At 33.3% G+C, this 19436-nt stretch overlaps 3 protein-coding genes and 1 pseudogene across 3 annotated transcripts; all 4 read right to left on the bottom strand.

The window, feature by feature from the left end:
* Window positions 1-2096: 2096 nt before the first annotated feature.
* LOC131651018 (uncharacterized) lies at window positions 2097-4933 on the bottom strand (annotated as a pseudogene).
* A 111-nt stretch (window positions 4934-5044) lies between these two features.
* On the bottom strand, window positions 5045-7408 carry LOC131651017 (uncharacterized). The gene is made up of 4 exons (XM_058920704.1): window positions 6955-7408; window positions 6429-6870; window positions 5431-6347; window positions 5045-5343 (listed from the first exon to the last, which is right to left on the bottom strand). The coding sequence occupies exons 1-4, from the start codon at window positions 7406-7408 to the stop codon at window positions 5045-5047; spliced, it is 2112 nt and encodes a 703-aa protein (XP_058776687.1).
* A 1055-nt stretch (window positions 7409-8463) lies between these two features.
* LOC131651016 (uncharacterized) lies at window positions 8464-9456 on the bottom strand. The gene is made up of 5 exons (XM_058920703.1): window positions 9332-9456; window positions 9130-9250; window positions 8878-9048; window positions 8717-8776; window positions 8464-8628 (listed from the first exon to the last, which is right to left on the bottom strand). Exons 1-5 carry the CDS (start codon window positions 9454-9456, stop codon window positions 8464-8466), a joined length of 642 nt encoding a protein of 213 aa, XP_058776686.1.
* Window positions 9457-11892: 2436 nt separating this feature from the next.
* On the bottom strand, window positions 11893-12773 carry LOC131651015 (uncharacterized). The gene is made up of 4 exons (XM_058920702.1): window positions 12636-12773; window positions 12288-12555; window positions 12109-12199; window positions 11893-12025 (listed from the first exon to the last, which is right to left on the bottom strand). The coding sequence occupies exons 1-4, from the start codon at window positions 12771-12773 to the stop codon at window positions 11893-11895; spliced, it is 630 nt and encodes a 209-aa protein (XP_058776685.1).
* Window positions 12774-19436: the final 6663 nt, after the last annotated feature.

The following is a 19436-nucleotide window of genomic DNA, read 5'->3' as shown; positions in this document are numbered from 1 at the left end:
AAATGCTGAACATTGGGAGTGAGGTTAATGTGACGTCTGGCAGTGGTCCTAGAAGAAGTGCTCGTTTATGGAGCCAAATAACTGGGAAAGAGGTTGTGGTTGAAAGATTGACTGATGGGAAACATGATAACAGTTTGGCGAGTGGAGATGTGGCTAACATGAGGTCTTCTCCTGTTACGATTGCAAAAGAAAAGAGGAGCAGGAGGGTGGAATCCATTGATACGAAGGAAGAGGATGGATACAAATACTATTCCTGGTGTAAGGTTATTGATTTTGTCAAAGTAGCTTCTGAAAATGTGCTTGTAAGTATATTAAGTTAGTTATGTTTGGGTTAAGTTTTTTCAAACACTCTTGTTTTTGAATTTCCTCTAATTCTATTTAAGTTGTATGGTTAAAGATGATATATTATATGCTATTGTTGCAGCAATTTACTCAAGAAGTCGTCCGCAACTGCTTGGACAAGCGCTATACGCGCGTCTTGTTTCGTGATTCTGACTTCAAAAGGGTATTCAAGTGTGAGCTTCATTATTCCAAGAGGGAGTATGGAGTTGAGAGATATCTTTGGAAGGGTTGGTGCGATTTTGTGAAGGAAGGAGGCATTCAAGATGGTGACCGGCTGAGGTTTGTAATATGCGATAAACCTTGTTCATCAGTGCAACCTGGGACACAAATGGTAGCTGTGGCAGTGGTCAACCGATCCCGTTGTGGATAATGCAGTTGAAATATGATTGTGTTATGTAATGATAGTTTTAGTAATGATGGTGTGACAATAGTTATGTATTAGTGGTGGGGTTGTGTTTGTTTTATGTTGTTCGAAGCTTGATGTAATTTTAAGACGTATCTTTATGTTTCATGTCAGTTGTTGGATAAGTCCTATAATATGTTATATGTAATATTAAGTTTATTGTGTGGTTATTATATTAATAGATGTGTTTTATAAGATAGTTTTTAATGAATGTTTATAACCGAAATTAAATGTGAATGTTACAATATTGATACCATATATGTTTGTTGTTATATAAAAGACCAAAAACCACATTGAAACAGGTATAGTTTGCAGTGTTTTGAGTATCATACAAACACAAGTTGTGTCTTTGGTTTCTACTAAATGTATAAAACAGGAACTCTCATTCATTCCAGACAGATTGACTGTTTTTTAATTGTGAAAGTATGTTCACAGGTATGTACAGTAGTTTCTTGTGTAATTAAGTATTGGTATTATGTTGTTTATTATGTTAAAATACTCTCGACTCATAAATTAAGTATTGTAAATTTCAAGATGTATCCTGAAATTGATCCAGAATTCACACTGAATTACAATGACGAATTAAACAAAGTTTGGACAGTGCTCAACAACCAAGGTGTCCACCATGAGTTGATCTTTAATAAAGTTGGCGATCATCCGATGATAATAAGTGGTTGGTGCTTGTTAGAAGCATATTATGCTTTTCCTGTCGGCGTTATTGTTGAATTTGGTTATTATGGGGACAATAATTTTGGAATAAACTGGTTTAAAGAAGTGGGAGATTGGGTGGATTTACCGTACTTTCACAGCCAATACACATTTGATGACAACATTCATTCGTTTGTTGTTACAGTTTCTCAGTCTTCATTAAATGATGGAAAATTAGTTTAGTAACTTATTCTAATACTTTTCAGTTTTTTGGGTTAAGGTTTAATGAAGTAATTGTATGATTTAACAGTTTGTGTTTGTATTGCAGAAGTTGGGGTTAAATACTGCAAGAATCTTGGGAAGTTATGGGTATGAAGCTCTTGTTTTGTGTGGGGACAGCGGTATGTCCACAACAATGAAACTGTCAAACATTCATGATCCTTACAATACTGAGTTAGGTCCTGGGTGGGATATGTTTTGTAGATGTCATAAAATCGATGCCGGTGAATGTATTGTATTTAGAGTTGATGTCCGATGTCGTTGCACAATATGTTACGTTTATAGGTTTCCCGGATAGTATATTGCAGTAACTGGCAGCTATCAATATAATTGCTTTTGAAGTTTTTTAGTGTCGATTTGTCAGTAAACCTTAAAAGGGATTTAAATTTAAGAATCAGTATAATAAAAGCAACAAATACAGGAATTATATATTGTCAAAGATCTCCTTGTAAACTACATTTGTAGTTGTTGTTTTAACTTTTGCATGTTGATCATGTATTAATATCTTGATTCCTTGTTTGGTTGTCACTCTTGATAGTGCAACATATATTTGTCCATGTGTAAAAACATCCCTTGGTAGGTATAGACCAACAGTATCCAAAGACTGTCCTTGGGATTTGTTAATTGTCATGGCATATGACACTATAATGGGGAACTGTCTTCTGTTGAGCTTGAACGGCCATGGTGATTGGGAAGGTGACATATCCATTCGTGGGATGTACACCCGATTGCCACAGTTCTTTCCAGCTATTATCGAAGCTTCAATAACATGTGTCCCCAATTTTGTTACTATCAACCTTGTTCCATTACATAGTCCTTCTGACTGATCAATATTCCTCATGAGCATAATTGGTGTTCCAACCTTTAACTTTAAATGATGGGTACGCAAACCAGATGTACGGAGGGAACTGAGAAATTCTGGAGTTAGGATATTTACCACTGTGTCGTCATTGATTTCGGACTTATCAACAGTATTGGAGCTGTAGTAATCCCGCATGTCTCCTGTATGAAGAATATAATGAGTTAAATGAAATTAATATGAAAAGTTATTTTTCGTAAAGGGTAGTGAGAGAGATGTAGACCTAGGATTAAGTCAAGGATATGATTGTTTATTTGTTCCACAATTTCTAATGTTGAAGCCAAAATTGCTCGACCCTTAAGGTATTGGATTGAATGAAAATTGTGAATTAAGTCAGGATATGTAGCATCAACAATGGCGACGATTGGGTCTTCGAACTGTGTTATCAACAGGTCAGGTGGAATTTCAAAATCTGTCACACCGTCATTGGGCTCAGATACTTTTCCTTCGCCAATTCTTAACAACCATTCAGAAAACTGTTGCATTTCATTTTTATCATCTTCGGTCGGACCGGATTGGAGGCGCATGTTTTTGGTTAATGTTAACACTTGAACAGAATTCCATATGTAAGACGCATTTATGGCAGAATGTACAATATCCGAACGGCTTCCTCGAGGGACAACAGGTAAAATCTGCCTGAAATCACCTCCAAACACAACAACTTTTCCACCAAACATCTCCTTGGAGTTACCGTATTTAGACATTACGTCTCTGAGCGTTCTATCAAGTGCTTCAAAAGTATGCTTGTGTGCCATTGGAGCCTCATCCCAAATAATTAGTTTAGTTTGTCTAAGAAGGTCTCCCACATCATCATTGTACTCAATTTTGCAAGTAGAATTATCGAGCGTTGGCACTGGTATCTTAAATTTTGAATGTGCAGTTCGACCTCCTGGCAACAATAATGACGCTATACCACTGGTTGCGACTGTCAGACATATATCATGCTTCGACCTTAATGCTGCTGCCAGTGTTCTCCACATGCATGTCTTACCGGTTCCACCGTAACCATGTAGGAAGAAGACTGCACCATTCTGAGACTCAACTGCGCGCATAATTTTTTGATACATGGCTGTCTGTTCATCTGGGTCAAGGTTATCAGTAAGGTCTTTCACAAAATTGGTTTTCTTCAATAGCATAACTAACAATATAGTTATTATGAATCGCTAAATGATCAACCAAACATACAGTAGTATTATAAAATTTAGTTAATAATAATTTCAATGGTTTACCTGTAAGTCCACGAAAGAGATTTGTGAATTCTGTCTTTGTTTTGGCAATGTTATAATTGCGTTTGTCATATATCAGTCTATTACCTAATTGTTGCAGAACATATCCATCTGGATAAGGGATTGGTTTGAAATCTTTTAGTGTCCTTTTATTTTCTTGAAGCAGCTTTTCTATTTCAATCAGGGTCAAATGTTGCAATTCGGCATCTGTGAGAACCAATTCTATTTTTCAACATTATAAATAAGAAAATTATGCATTGGCTAATAGAAGAGATCCATTTATATATATATATATATATATATATATATATATATATAGTGATAGATAATATAACTGCAACAATAATTTAGCATATATTGTTTAAATTTAAACTCTTAAAAACCTGTATTTAAAGCCAATTGCCTTTGAGCATGTAGGACACCATCAGATAACAGTTGCCATGATTCCTTCCAAACGTGTGCTGGGCGATTAACAGCACCTGACAATAGCATCACCACGAATAGTTTTCGGACAAAATGTCCAGAGCCCCACTCACTGGCCTCTTTGAGTGCACCAATATATTCTTTGTCATCTTCCAGAAATCCCATGGCAAAGCATGCATCTCTAAATGTTTCATACTGGGTATTACCGACCTTGCGAATTTCTTCATAACTTTTTGGTCCCTTGACTACCGTAAACATCATCCGCGGGTAAAAAAGTTCACCTGTTGTTGGTGGAACCCATATCAATCTCCCAATGGTGAATCCCTTTTTGCGGGGCCTCCACTCCCTTTCTTTTTTGTGGTAAACAAACTTAGATACAAATTGACCATAAGTGAGTGACTGTGCCTCAGTATACTTTGAGTTGGCAGATAGCTAACCAGTAAACATGGAATCAGTAACACTTGCATTCTCCAAAACATTTTCCATTCGATCGTGATCAGTGTAGTAAACAGCCTTTTCGCCTACCAAGTGATAAAACATACGTTCAACTGCCGGTCTTCTACCATGAATGTGAAAGGAGTAAATTCTCCAGCATGCTTCACATGGTGAGATATATCTGCAATCTAAGTATTGTTTTATTTCATCAACCGGTTCATTGTTGTTGGTTGACACCGAAGCTGTTATTCTGTCATAGCCTTTGCTAATGTATTTGAAAAGATATTTGATTGAAGTGCTCTGGTTACACCATTCCATGTTTATATGTGCGTTATATTTGAGGAGAAATCTTTTGTTATAAGGTACCACATGACGGTTGTCCAATGCGATACCATTTTTTTCAATAACGTGGGTTTTTGATCTTCTCCTTTAGAGGGGATAACTTTCTGCATCAACAATAGTTTCCTCGTTAAACTTCTTTGGGAAGTATTTAGAGCATTTACCATTTTTCATACAGGTTGATGTCGTGCGCGCCACTCCACATGGGCCGTGCATCATGTTAGATTTAACCAACGCATACAACCTCGGATGAACAGCAGGGTCTGGTATTTCAGCACAGATGATGTTGTCAATGTCAGATGGTGTGGGGTATTTGCTCTGAGGATGTAAGAAAATCAAAATATGTGCGTGTGGCAATCCCCTCTTCTGAAATTCAATAGTGTACATAACTATAAATGTACCAGTTAGTTAATATGTAATTTCAATTTAGGAAGAAGATGTTAATTAATTAAAAGAACATAAAAAAGCATACTTACAGGCCAAAACTTTCCCTAGAACATGCTTTTTTGTTATATCTGCAATGAGTTCGTCAAATTTGATTTTGAAGACTTTAGTAATAATATCGGGTCGATCGTGTGGTTGTAACCCAGTTTCGGACAAGGCACGGATAATTTCTGGCCATGTTGGATTGCAAGTAAATGTAATGAATAGGTCTGGAAAACCCAATTTACTTGAAATTGCCATTCCGTCAAAATACAGTTGATCCATATATCTTTTTCCCCCAACAAAAGATGAAGGCAAGACAACTCGTTTTCCCCGCTTTTGTTGTTGTCTGCCATCATCGTTATTGCATTCATCTGTCAACCTGTTATATTTTCCCACTCTTAATTTTGATTGATTATTTCGCAACCAGTTCAGCCTTTCAGATTCCATCATACAATAACCATCGACCAAGAACTGTTGAAATAGACGCCGTGAGTGTAGCAAAGTTTTTGCCTCCTCGCTACGGTCTTGTAACCTGTATGAAAGCCAGTCCTTGATGCTCTGACGATTTTGTCGGGTCACCTCAGTTTCATGGCGATATCTATGCAATATATTTTTCCTATAACCATCTCCATCATACGCAAATATAAGAGGGTATTGATATGCCAAATATGCTGGATGAAACTCATCAATACGTTGCAAACCACCGTTGCGTGCTTGAATAATAATGTCCCTATTACAAGCAGAATCAATGTCTCCCACAATTAGTGCAGCAACTTCTGAAACCGTTGGTATGTTATACACGCGTCCATCCTCAGGTCTATCACATATAACCCTCAGTTTTAAGTCTAAGAATGCATTATCTTCCAGGACATCCCTCTCCATTCTAAAGACTTTTGCATGAATATTGAACTCATCTAACATGATCTTCAAATTATGAACAGTGTTCTCGTCAATTTCAGTATTGTCTCTGCGCATTTTATGCGACGTTAAAAATAAATATAGGTAATGATCACGAAGACCTTAACTATTTGTGGATTATTAGAAATACCTGAAACACTTCATTCTATTAGTAACTTCATTATCTGTGTCATAAATATATAGCTGAGCATATTGCGGACGGTCTCCATTTTCTGGTAGTAGAGTACCTATTCGATGACAGGTTTGACCGTGCAGTCTCAAAGTTGGTGGTCCTCCTTTCTTTGAATATGTGGTGTCAAATTTCATTCCAGGAGAAGTAAACGAAAACATTGAGTTGTATGTTCGAATATTATTTCGATAATTTTTGCTCTCGGTAGATGTTTTGTTAAACAGCAGATGTCTCAACAGTGGGGTTGCCTCTTCAAGTAAAGGTACAACAATTTTACCACCGCAACAACAGCGATGGAATGTGGGAACATGTCCCTTTTTGGTTTTACTGGCACGTTCTTGAAGCCACATGTGTGCATGACAATATGTACATTCCCATATTTGATCCCCTATATCAGAATATTCTGCAGATTTAGAAATTATCATATTGTCATTTGTGATCTAAAAATTTGATATGCCGTTGAAATGTTTAGTCCTTGTAATATTACCTTGTAAATTTGAATCTGCTAACAGTGCTTGTTCCATATCATCTTCAGAGTCTGAAGTATTGGATGAGCTGCATTCATCCTCGGAGTTAGACAGTGGCACTTGGGAATACTGTGTTTCAGGTTGTATGACAGAAAACTTTCTATTCTCTAATATAAGCCTTCTTTTCTTGCGAGCATCAATTGAATGAGCTCTATCTTCTACATTTGGAATAGAAACTGGGGAGACTATACTTGGGGATGGGGCACTGGTAGGATGACCACATGATGATTTCTTATTTTGCAATATCAGCTTTCTTTTCTTCCTTGCATCACTTACATCAGTTTTATCTACCAAGTTTCGAGAATGATCTGATTCAGTGCATTGGGCATCTCTCTTCTCCTTCATTCTAAGTCTTCTACTTTGTCTAGCAATAGAAGAGTTAGTATGACTGGTTTGTTCATTAGTTTCTAGCATATTTCCTAAATTTAGCTACGATGCCAGTAAGTAGTTCTAAGAAGAATATGAGTGGACTAATTATATAGATCAATTCCAATTACAATATTAAACTGTATGAATTCTACAATATAAAACTGTATGGATTCACATTACTCAAGTGATAACAGCTGTTATGAAACAAACAAATATAATATTAATGGGGTATGTTGGAAAGTTCATTGGGATAAGGCAATAAGTGAAGCATTATCTGCTATATACTTTATACAATGCAAATGGAAGGTCTTGTCATTATAATTTCAAAACGTTATGTACAATCTTTATATTACCTATTATAACAGTCCTTATTAATGAGAACATGAATGGACATTAACATATTTCTAACTCTCATGTGTACCTTTATTTAACTCAGTAGGTGATCCCATTCAAGCCAATTGCAACAGGTGCTTAGATAAATGTCAACAATTTGAAGAGAATACATACAATGTCATATGCGTAGCTATATTAATTTTGATTATTTATAACATTCAACGGAGCATTTTGTCGGGGCAGGTTAGGTGTGTTGATTTCTCAGCATAATTGCAAGTTCAATTTCATGTTAGGAACTTTTTAATACGTTTATGACATTCAACGGAGAATTTGGTGGGTGCATGCTAGTTCTGTGGACTTATCAGTAAAAATGCAAGTTCATTTTCACGTGAGTAACTCTTGAATAAGGTTTATGTGTCTTTTACCCGTGTAGTCGTAACCAATAATGCAAATTGTGGTTGTTATTAGTTGTGACAATATGTTTTAACAATAGCATGTAATGCTAGTTTGGATATTGGAGATGAGTAAAAAACAAAGAATATCATAGCATTTGAATAGATGATTAAGGAAAAACAGAAAAGTCTTATATTAAGATAACAGAAATTAAATTACATAGTTGTTACCAAACCAAAAGAAACAGACTTACAAGTCTGATTTGTTTATGTGGCAATACAAACAAAAAACAAATAAAGTGGAAAGGAAATAAAACATGTCCACACCATAAAACAAAAACACACCCAAACATACATAAAATTATGCAGGAACTACTAATCTATCTTCTCTATTTTTATAATTTTCTTTAACTTGTTTGATGAAAGTTCTCCATCGCACGTGGCATCCGAGGTTGTTGACTCGCTTGATGCGCCTGGAAAGTGTCTTTTTCCAGTAGGAGTAACTGGATCTGTGCTGTGCGTTGAACTCACATCAAGATCCTGATACATAAGTGAACAAACATCACACAATTAATATTCAACAGTACATTAAAAGTGGAGTATATTTCAGTACAGTAAACGTCCTTACGACGACAAAATTAGGTTCGGATCGAACAGTGGTCATTGCTTCGACAGCAGGTTGTTTCATCTACAAATCATTCGAAAGATAGTACAAAATCATAATATGCGCAAAGTCAGTTTACAATGATTTTAAGTTGCATAACACGTGCAAAGATTAAATTCAAATACTTCATCTGTGTCAAACTGATCAGCAAGCTCTTTCACAAAAGGGTCATTCTTCAATAGCATAACGACAGAGGCATTCTTCCAACGTGGTTGCCACTTAACTTTGAAAGCCATCTTGCAATCCAACATCTGATCCAATGCCAGTGGGAATTCCAAGGGATCATGAATGCCAGCCTGTAGGAGATTGCAAGACAAAGATCAGTTAACTCTGGCATAATTGTCTATGTTTTTCCAACGGTATGTAAACGGAAATACCTTAATCATTGTATGACGCAGCTGAGAAGCAGACAATCCCAAAAGTAACTCACACTCTCGGTCCCAAAATAGAAAGTTACAGCTATTCCCGACATGAGTAACCTCAATCTCAATCTTATACCTACATTCGCAGTATACATAGAGCACTCAAAAATGACACATATAAATGAAATAACATAAAACATGTGACAAGGATGTTAACCTAAAAATCTCTGCCTCAGTGAAATGTTCAGCCTCACACTCAAACGAAGCTCTGTCACCACGCGCAATACATGAGCAAGCATGACAACCACGATAATACCAGCCATACGGAGAGGCAACCAGCATTTTAGTTTCTCCAACAGTCGCACAAAATGTAATCTGCAATTATGGAACCAAAAGATAATACGATACACAGTCAAATGCAACGGAAAAATGGAAATATATACTAAATCAGAATAAATTGCCAACAACTTCCAAACATACAGTTCTGAGTTTAATAATATCCCCAATAGGCATTACAACAGCCTTTGAAAGCAATTTCTGTACAGGAGTCATCTGTTGATTTTCAGAGTTCTGTGCTGAAAGCTGTGAATTGGAACCCTCCTGGCCAGACAACGTAATCATGGAATCCTTCGGAAAACTGTCAAAGGAAGACAGTAATCACTACACCGTACAAGGGCTACGACAGCGCTTATTTTGGGCTTTAAGAGCGCTTAAAAGCGCTGTGAAAGCCAGCGCTGGCGTAGGTAACAAAAGCGCTTCAGAAAGCGCTCTGGTAGGCCCCCCCTTTAAGAGCGCTTTTTCAAGAAAAGCGCTCTGATACCCCCCCCCCCCTATGAGAGCGCTTTTTCTGGAAAAAGCGCTCTGATAGCCACCCCTATAAGAGCGCTTTTCCAAAAGCGCTTTCGTATGTTGCGTTTTTTTTTTTTATGCTTTTTATTATTTCTAAACCTGCACTTTTGGCAGCAATATTTCAGAACCTGTAATTTACTATTTTTTGGCAGTATTTTTTCATGAACCTATAATTTATCATTTCAAATCGATATATACCATTATAATCGATATCGATTATATACAAAAAAAGTATTATATTATATACCATTAATGTAAATCAAAATACATATATACATATTTCTAAACCAAAACAACTAAACCAATTCACATATTTCTAAACCAAAACAACTAAATGGGAAACAACTTCCGAGTTCTTATGCAACCAATGTACGCTTCCTGTATTATCTGGAGCTATGTTGTATTGATGCTTTAGTGGAGAACCAGTAGTCACCTGAGCTATGTTGTATTGTGTCACAGAATATGAATCAAATAACTGTACCCCGAACGATCCTGCCACAGAAGACTTCGGGGTACATTACTTGATTCATATTCTGTGGAACATAATCGGCAGGGGCACATTGTGTTCTATCCTTTACCAGTCCATCCACTGTTTGAAGCTCAACCTACAATAGAAAAACGTGATTATTTACACAACATTCACATTCTCAATATTTTCTCTATCAACCAAAAATTTCCTCATCTCCGAACAAAAGACAAAATAGTTAATAAAAATAGTGCTATACCAGAACAGAAACCAATTTATAAGAAATCAATTAACAACCACATGCACATAAAAATAGTTTTTGATAAAAGAACAAGTCAATTGAGCCAACAACCAAAAACCCTAAAAATAATCAGCCGTAGAGCCAACAACCAAAAACCCTAAAAAAATTCTGTTCATCATCTTCGAAAAACCTCTCCAGAAACTGTAAATACATTGTTCATATTCATCCAACAACAATCACAATACACAGCCGCAAACACTAACCAAAACCCTAATTGTTCATCTTTCTCATACACGCAAACCATTCATCAGAAACAAAACCATTCACAAATCATCATCAAACATAACCAGACAAACATTCATCAAACCCAAACATTTGTTCATCACTTTCCTAATCAAACAAACCCTTCAGAAATTTGAGAGAGGAAGAGAGAATAAGAAATAAACTCAGAAAGGTCTCACCCGGTTTTGGTTTGTAGATTCAGAATCGAAACCGAACTCAGCAACAACACGAACCTCAACTCACCATAAACTCGTGTGTTTTGGATCTGAAAGGAAGAAGAACGGCGGAGGTTGCTAGGGTTTCGGAGAGAGGACGGCGGAGCAACGAAGGAAGAAGAAAGATCTGAAACAAAACGCGTGTGTTTGTAAAATATATAATTTTTTAAATGGGCTACCAGAGCGCTTTTCAAAAGCGCTTTAATAACACCCCCTACCAGAGCGCTTTTATCCCAAAAGCGCTTTCGTGGCACCCACCCTATAAGAGCGCTTTTAAAAGCGCTTTCATAACCCCCCTACCAGAGCGCTTTTTAAAAGCGCTCTCATACCCCCCTACCAGAGCGCTTTTTAAAAGCGCTCTCATAACTCCCCCTACCAGAGCGCTTTTTTTGCATCATTTTTCCTTGTTTATTAATTTTGTTTTTAGCGAGCCCTACGAGAGCGCTTTTGCTAAAAGCGCTTTAGTAGCTGCGCTGCTACAGCTTAAATTTGGCGTAGTGAATGTAACAATCACATTGCATAAAAATTAAAACCACACAAGAGCAAATCCAGGGAGCATACCTTTCTATAAACTCTTTCATCGGCAGCAAATCAGTATTCAGACCAAGGACGGTAACATTAAACGTGTTTGTCACGGACAGTGGAAACTTACCTATTCAAATAGAATGTTACATAACCATCTGTATCAAAATACAAGGATATCTAACACCAAACTTGATCAATTACTAACCCTGTTCCTTGACTTTAGCATATTGAATCATGACAAAAATAGGACCCGAATCATCTCCGCGCTCCTGCTTGAACTTCATGAATTGTTCAGCATAGGATTCCCAAAGCGTGCAATTGATAGTATTCTCACTGAAGAAATAATACAAACCATGTCATCTACATAGTCACATAAGATATGTTGGATAAATTATACAATAAATATGAATACAAACCCCCCGTCACGCAGCATCATGTTAATCTGCTGCTTCCGGCCACCTGATGTGGTCTGTGAATACCCAATACTTTCCATGATACCAATGACATCTAAAACACATACAGCCAAAAAACCTTAAAATGAAACAACACATAAAAAACAAATCCAGTAAAACAGAATAGAGATAAAATATTCTACCTATTAGCACATCCTTGTTAAAGTTGCCGTTTATTATATCAGTAAATTTAGTAAACACCAACGGCTTTTGAGGTATTTCAGCGTTGTTATCATCCGTAACCGTAGTGCCAGCAGTAAACTTCAACATAAACTTATGAGACGAAGGTCTGAAAGCCGCAACATTAGCCTGAACCTTAAAATTGGAAACAGTGTAACTATGATCCAAGACCATTTTTTCAGAAAAAAGAGATACATGCGGTGCAGGAACAACAACATGTATGTCACCACCCTGGAAAAAACACTAAAATCAAACATACAACAAACCAGAAACAATATATGAAAAAACAACCGAACAATTCACTTCATTACCGATACATCAACAAAAATCATCTCAAAATGCTCCCTCTTGTTCGAAACAACTGTCCATTTGTGGTGCACACGAACAGCAACTTTCCAAAGTTCTTTGCTGTCATTGATGTCACATATTTTTGCTAATGGTCTTGCCATATTGAACACTGGTATGATACTGCAGAAAAGTGTAGCCAAACAATACTATAAATAACAAAACCATGTAGGAGTTACAAACTCTTCATTCCACTCTTCATTACATAACCATAACCGATGCTGAAGCTGAATGGAAAGAAGCATATAAAGTCCTCATTAAGTTATGCTTGTAACACATAATAATGCAACATAGAAGCTGCATGGACAAACCGAACTTAATGCCAATTATATGAGACATCAATGGTGGAATATGGAACAACATACCTTTATTAATCCTCAAAATTACACATGGCGCATCAAGAAGAAACAAATTCTGCTCTAAGACTAAGCCACTTGGCAGCACCACATAGAAAGTTCAAAAAGATAGAACTTTCTTATATTATAGATACTAGTATTAAAAAAATGAATATTGAAAATAAAAAGTAATTAAGAAAATAAAGTTTATATGTTGTTTTATTAGTATGCAATAAAAATTGGAAAGATCAATTATTTGACTTAAATTATTAATGTTTTACCAATAGTATTAAATCAATAGCAAACTTGTTCTAGTTATTAATTAATATTTGAACCAATAGCTTAATATTAGTATTATATGCGCGTACTATATCAATACCCATGTGTTCGCATGGGTACTGATATGGTATGTTCAGTTCTCGTAAATTATTTATAAATTTGAAAAATTAAGGTATTGTGATGAAATAAAGAAAAATTAAATAATATATTAATTATTCATAATCAAAATAGTTTATTATTTTTAAAAGAGATAATATTTGAATCAATAAAAAATTTGTTCCCATTTACAAAAAGAAAGGAAGATTCTCCTATTTGGATGACTCTTATTTTTTCACACAGATATTTATTCAATTGTTATTATAGTTGTATACATAAAATTCAATGATTAGCCTATATTTTTTTGTATTTAGCTTAAATTTTAATATTTCAATATTATATATAGATAAATATGTATTAATCATTGATGAGGTTGTTCCCGTTAAAATTTTAAATTTTATAAATGACAAAAAAATTGTATGATTAATAAAAAATATCATACAATTTTGATACTATTTATTCATACATTACTTATGTTTCATTCAATTAGTATTTATATTGAAGTTCATTTCATTCATTTAGATTATATGCTTATTTTGTACCAAAAAATATGCGATTTTACTATCAACTTATAGATTGAAAACTCTATACACTATTTTATAATAGTAATAAACTATCTTGTTCCCGTTCATAAATATATAATTATTTGTTATACGATTCTCATATTTAATATTTTATTGTCCTTTCATTGTGAAAATATCTTTCTTCTTAATTTAAACCAAGTCATAACCTCATATAAAATTATAGGCTATATTAAAACTGGAAATCAATATATTTGATTAAGATATATTGAATTATTTAAAGTTATTTAAAAAAATTATTCTATATTTATATTTTTAAATAAAAGGATATATTGTTGAAGTAATTGATTCAACTAATGACATGAATATTTTTCTGTTTTTGTTTTTTTCACAGTATCAGTAAAATATTTTCACCCATAATACTCACCTCTAATTATAATTAGAGAAGTTAAATAATTATTATTCAAGTTAAATTAAAATAACAAAATAATTTCTAATATTAAATATAATTATTATAATTAGTTTTTATTGTATTGTAATTAATCCATTATAGTTAGAGAAGTTGAATAAATATTTTGTGTAATGTTTTATCCAATTTTCTCCTCTTTTTTTAAATACTACTCACAATTTGTTAATAGTTGCGAATAAAGAGCTTTGTTAATAGTTGCGGATAAAGAGCACTAAACCTGTTTAATTTGCGGATTTATGCGTAACAATTAAACAGAGCGCGCAGATTAACCAGCATACTCAACTCTAAATATATTTAGAGAAGTTATATAATTATGTTTCAAGTTAAAATAAAATAAAATAAAATAATATGTGCTAAAATAAAGTCCATAAATTATAACGTGGATTTATTTAAATTTATCACCAATATATTTAGAGAATTCATATCATTAGTAGTCAAGTAATATTTAAATAATAAAGTAATTTATAAAATTAATCTTTATTAGTTATGTATATTTATTTCTATTCATATTACAAATAAAATGTAATTGACATTAAAATATAATCATGATTTATTATAGCTCATTAAATATTTATATAAATTTTAAAAAATTTATATTTAATTATTAATTAATAATTTTTTGTTACGTATTTGTTTCTATTCATATCACAAATCACAAATAAAATAACAATAAACCAAAAATAGTTATACTAACCATCAAAAATAGTTATTTATCCAAGATTTCTAATATATAAAATCATTCAAAATTTAAAATATTTCATATATAGATTTCTCCAAAATAGCATTTCATTATATACACTTATAATTTTTATTATAAGACATAAAATGTTATATTTGTATAATATATTCATGTAAATGTCATAAATATACATTCAATACTATTTATTTTCATTATTTATATCACCTATTTATATCATAAATATACATTCAATCCTATTTATTTTTATTATAATGTTATCAATTATAATAGTGTTAAAATTTATTTTTATTTTCATTTATCAAATTATCATCAATTGCATTAAATGCATGTAGCCACAATCTCAAAATCATAAAACAGACATTTTTGTAGATATCCTCGGGTGATATAACATTTCTTGCATTTGAAAGTTCACTATAGAAAATAACTTGTGCAGTGTGTTTCAAGTCAAATAACTGGAACCTTAAGGTTCCAACCCAAATGAAGGAAGTAGAAAATAATTGTGCAGTGTGTTTCAAGTCAAATAACTGGAACCCAAATGAAGGAAGTAGAATTTCAAAGAAGCTTACAACAGAAGGTGCACAACAAATGAGATTTTTTTTTCATTTCATCATCATGTATATCTATGGATCTATGGAAGGAGGACTGTTGCAGGAATTTTCTTCATCATCATTGTCATCAACTTTGGAAGCTTAACTTTGATTTTGAGACAATCATCAAGGTGTGGACCCATACCGCTATCAGCATCGTCGCTATCAATATGAAGTACTTCGTTTTTTTGAACACAATAGAGTTTAAAAGAAACATGTGCAATCAGACCTGTTGCACCATACATGCACTGCTAAGCTTCCAACAAACCACTTTCGAAACGGGACACCACGCAGCAACGCCAAAACCTACACGATTGACACAAATGCGATTCGAGAATCATAGTTTCTTTTATAGTGAAATCTCAATATATATAATAATCAATTTAGATCAAAATTGGGTCATCAAAGGATAAATAGAAAGTAAAAACAAATTTATAATGATTGTTTATTAATCCTTGTAACAATTTCGACATTTGTAACTCAAAATCAACATCTGTGTGGATGTTTGTAGATGAAGTTTTGAATGTCTTGTTATCCTGGAAAAGAAAAATAGGAACAATAATTAGAACAATAATTGAAAATAATTTATAAACCCCCTATAGTTAATATAAAGATAAAAAATAGTACTAAGATCAATAACACGGAGACAGCTTGAGCTCATATGATAGTTTTTTTTTAAGAAAGCCAAAAGAACTATATTATAACATATCAAGCACCAACAGTGCTAAATTACATCAAAGTTAATTACACCAAACCAAATTATATGGTAAGAAAACAGAACACAAGACACCAAAGCCTACCCAAAATAAACTGAAATAAAAACCATACTCCCAGCACCGGCTATTGCGCAAAAATTGATTGATTTTGTGTGAATTTCAAAACAGTCCCCCCAAGATATAATATTCAAGACAAGCACCCTTCTCGCAGCACCAAATTCAACAAAATCGAAAATCAAAATCCCGGCGACGCCCCTACTGCCACCAGCCCCTATCAGGACAGAATGTTAAGCTTCTTTCAAACTGCAACTTATGATAGTATGACAGACCCCATTCAAACATAAACACATATATTACAAAGATTTTCAGAAGCCCCAGACCTTGACCAGCTCCGCACCAAACGTTCATCTTCAAATGTCCGGAAATCAAATAGTATCCAGGCTAATAATGATTAATCATTTCACAGGTGATAAAATGTTATTATAATTACTCTTTTGGTATGTAACTAAATCTAAATGACATTTCAATGGCAGGTGTTTCATTGTGGATCAGAATTCTCCTGTGTTTCATTGTGTTCAATGCTGCCCAAATAATAGTGAGGCCAATATACATACACAATAATAGCCAAAGTGCTATAACACTTCTATAGTTGCAACAACAGATTGTACCAAATCATATATCACGAAACAATAGCAGTCTGTTAAAATTCCACTACATTGAAGTCGCTAGCCGATAAAACTGCATCAAACATAAACTAAACAACCTAACATCTCAGAACATAAAAATGACTCTTAATATAAAACATTGCACCTGTTAATAAAAATGGTTACTCGATTAAGTAAAACGAAATAAATACGAATAACATAAGAAAAACATATATATACCCAATTCGGTAAGAACACAGTCCCTTCGTCGAGAGCCCGAACTTCATCTTCCAACTTGGATACCAACTTTTCTATGTCATCCTATATATAGCTAAACAAAATTTATTCAATCAGTACACCATAATCGTAACAAAAGGATCAAGATTTACAATATGGAGTAGAAGGGGATGGATTAAGAAACTATCTTAAAACTATTAGCAGCAGTGTAAAAAAAATGGGCAACATGAAATGTAAGCATTATTAACGATACCTGTTACTGCCTCTGTATCAACAGCAGTGCCCGCTCCACAACAACTTGTCTTATACCGGATGAAATAAAATTTCAGCAGCACACTTTTTCTGCAGTTGATGCTTCCATATCTTCCATTTGAAATAAAAAAAGTTGACAAATTACAAAGGAAAAGCTAAGAAAAATCGAAATAAAAAAACAAAAACAAACAAATGAAGAGATTGAATTGTCATACCATCCTTGCAACAAATTGAAAAACATCGAAATTGCAGAAAGAATCGTAATGAGGTTTGCAGAAAATTGAAAAAGTCACACATCAACCATATCGAACCCGAGACCACCAAACTCGCCACCGAAAATGCAGCATAATTGATCTACCACCGGAAAATCGCACCCTTCTGTAAAACCGATGAAAACGTTAGATCCGCTGTAACGTCGGAAACCCCAAATTCGTCGCCGTATCAGATATTTTGGTTGATACCCTGTTTCTCCTTTTTGATATCGCAGATTCTCCTTTTGAAATGATTCTGAAACTGTTACTTCAATTGCATGAATATAGGGAAGATTGGAAGTGAAAAAGGGAAAACAATAAATCACAATGATTTGGGTGGAAGCGGTTTGGAACGTGGATAGGCAGAGAGAGTAAAGAATGTGTAACTGCAAGATCATGAGAGGTTGAGAAGTTGAATGCAGAGAAGTTCAATGATCAAGGAAGAAACTGCCGCAGCCCACAATTAAAACTAATGATCAAAAGGCAAAAATTGGAAGAAATGATGTGGATTACTGTGGGAAGAGATGCTGATGTGGCATAGCTTAAAGATGAGCAAATGGTAGACTCTTCTTATATGATAGATATATTTGGTTCATGAGGGAGGGGAGAAATTTAATTAATAATTTATATTTGTATCCTTGTGATCTTATATAAGTGATATGATATTTAAATGTGAAAATTTTATTAAAATAATTTAGCAATAAAAATTGTAATATTGAGTGATTAAAAAACTCATAACTTATTAAATAACGTTAAAAAAAATCAGTACATTTGATTTGTATTATAACTCTCCGACACAAATACAATCATGTCCGGGTAACAACCTTTGAATACATAAAATCACTTATTATTATTATTAGAGGGTTGCTATTCTTACACTAAATATGTTACACCATGTATTTACACCATCTAAAATACAGCAAACATATGTTCATTTTGTATTGGAAAAGCTGAAGAATAATTATTAAATATTATAAAAGGAATCAAACCGTATTTTCATACGGTGTAGTTGTAACATTGAGTGTATGATTATCATTCCTCTTATTATTATTATTATTATTATTATTATTATTATTATTATTATTATTATTATTATTATTATTATTATTATTATTATTATTATTATTATTAATATTATCTTATATATTAAAGTTGTTAAGTCATTGAAGTTTATTTTGCGCCAAAATTAAGGGTATCTTATATATTAAAATTGTTAAGTCATTGAAGTTTATTTTGACGCCAAAATTAAAAGTAATTGAGTAATTTTATTTATTAATATTTATTTATTATTTTTAATCATGTTTATTTTAATTATATTTTTCCCACTAACTTTTTAATTTCTTTTTTACATATTAAAGTTGTTAAATCTTAAATAAGTTTATTTATTGATATTCATTTAATATTTTTAATCTTTTTACTTAATTATATTTTTCCACTAACTTTTTAATTTCTTATTTTAAGTATATTTATTTATCTGACTAACTATTTCGTATAATATTTATTTATTTGTTTATATAGTATTATATATGCCTCTTAGAAAAACTTCTTCATTCCAAGATTTAATGAATGAGCCTACTAACACCGTTAACTTCCATCAGAACCCATAATTCATAAAATTTCATTCCATAATTATAACAATTATTGTTATTTTTTAAACCATTATTCATTAACTACCAATTT

Source organism: Vicia villosa, linkage group LG2 (genome assembly GCF_029867415.1).
Source record: "Vicia villosa cultivar HV-30 ecotype Madison, WI linkage group LG2, Vvil1.0, whole genome shotgun sequence".
Taxonomy (NCBI): domain Eukaryota; kingdom Viridiplantae; phylum Streptophyta; class Magnoliopsida; order Fabales; family Fabaceae; genus Vicia; species Vicia villosa.
Note: the sequence above shows the minus strand (reverse complement) of the source record. Positions and strands in the feature narration are given on the sequence as shown.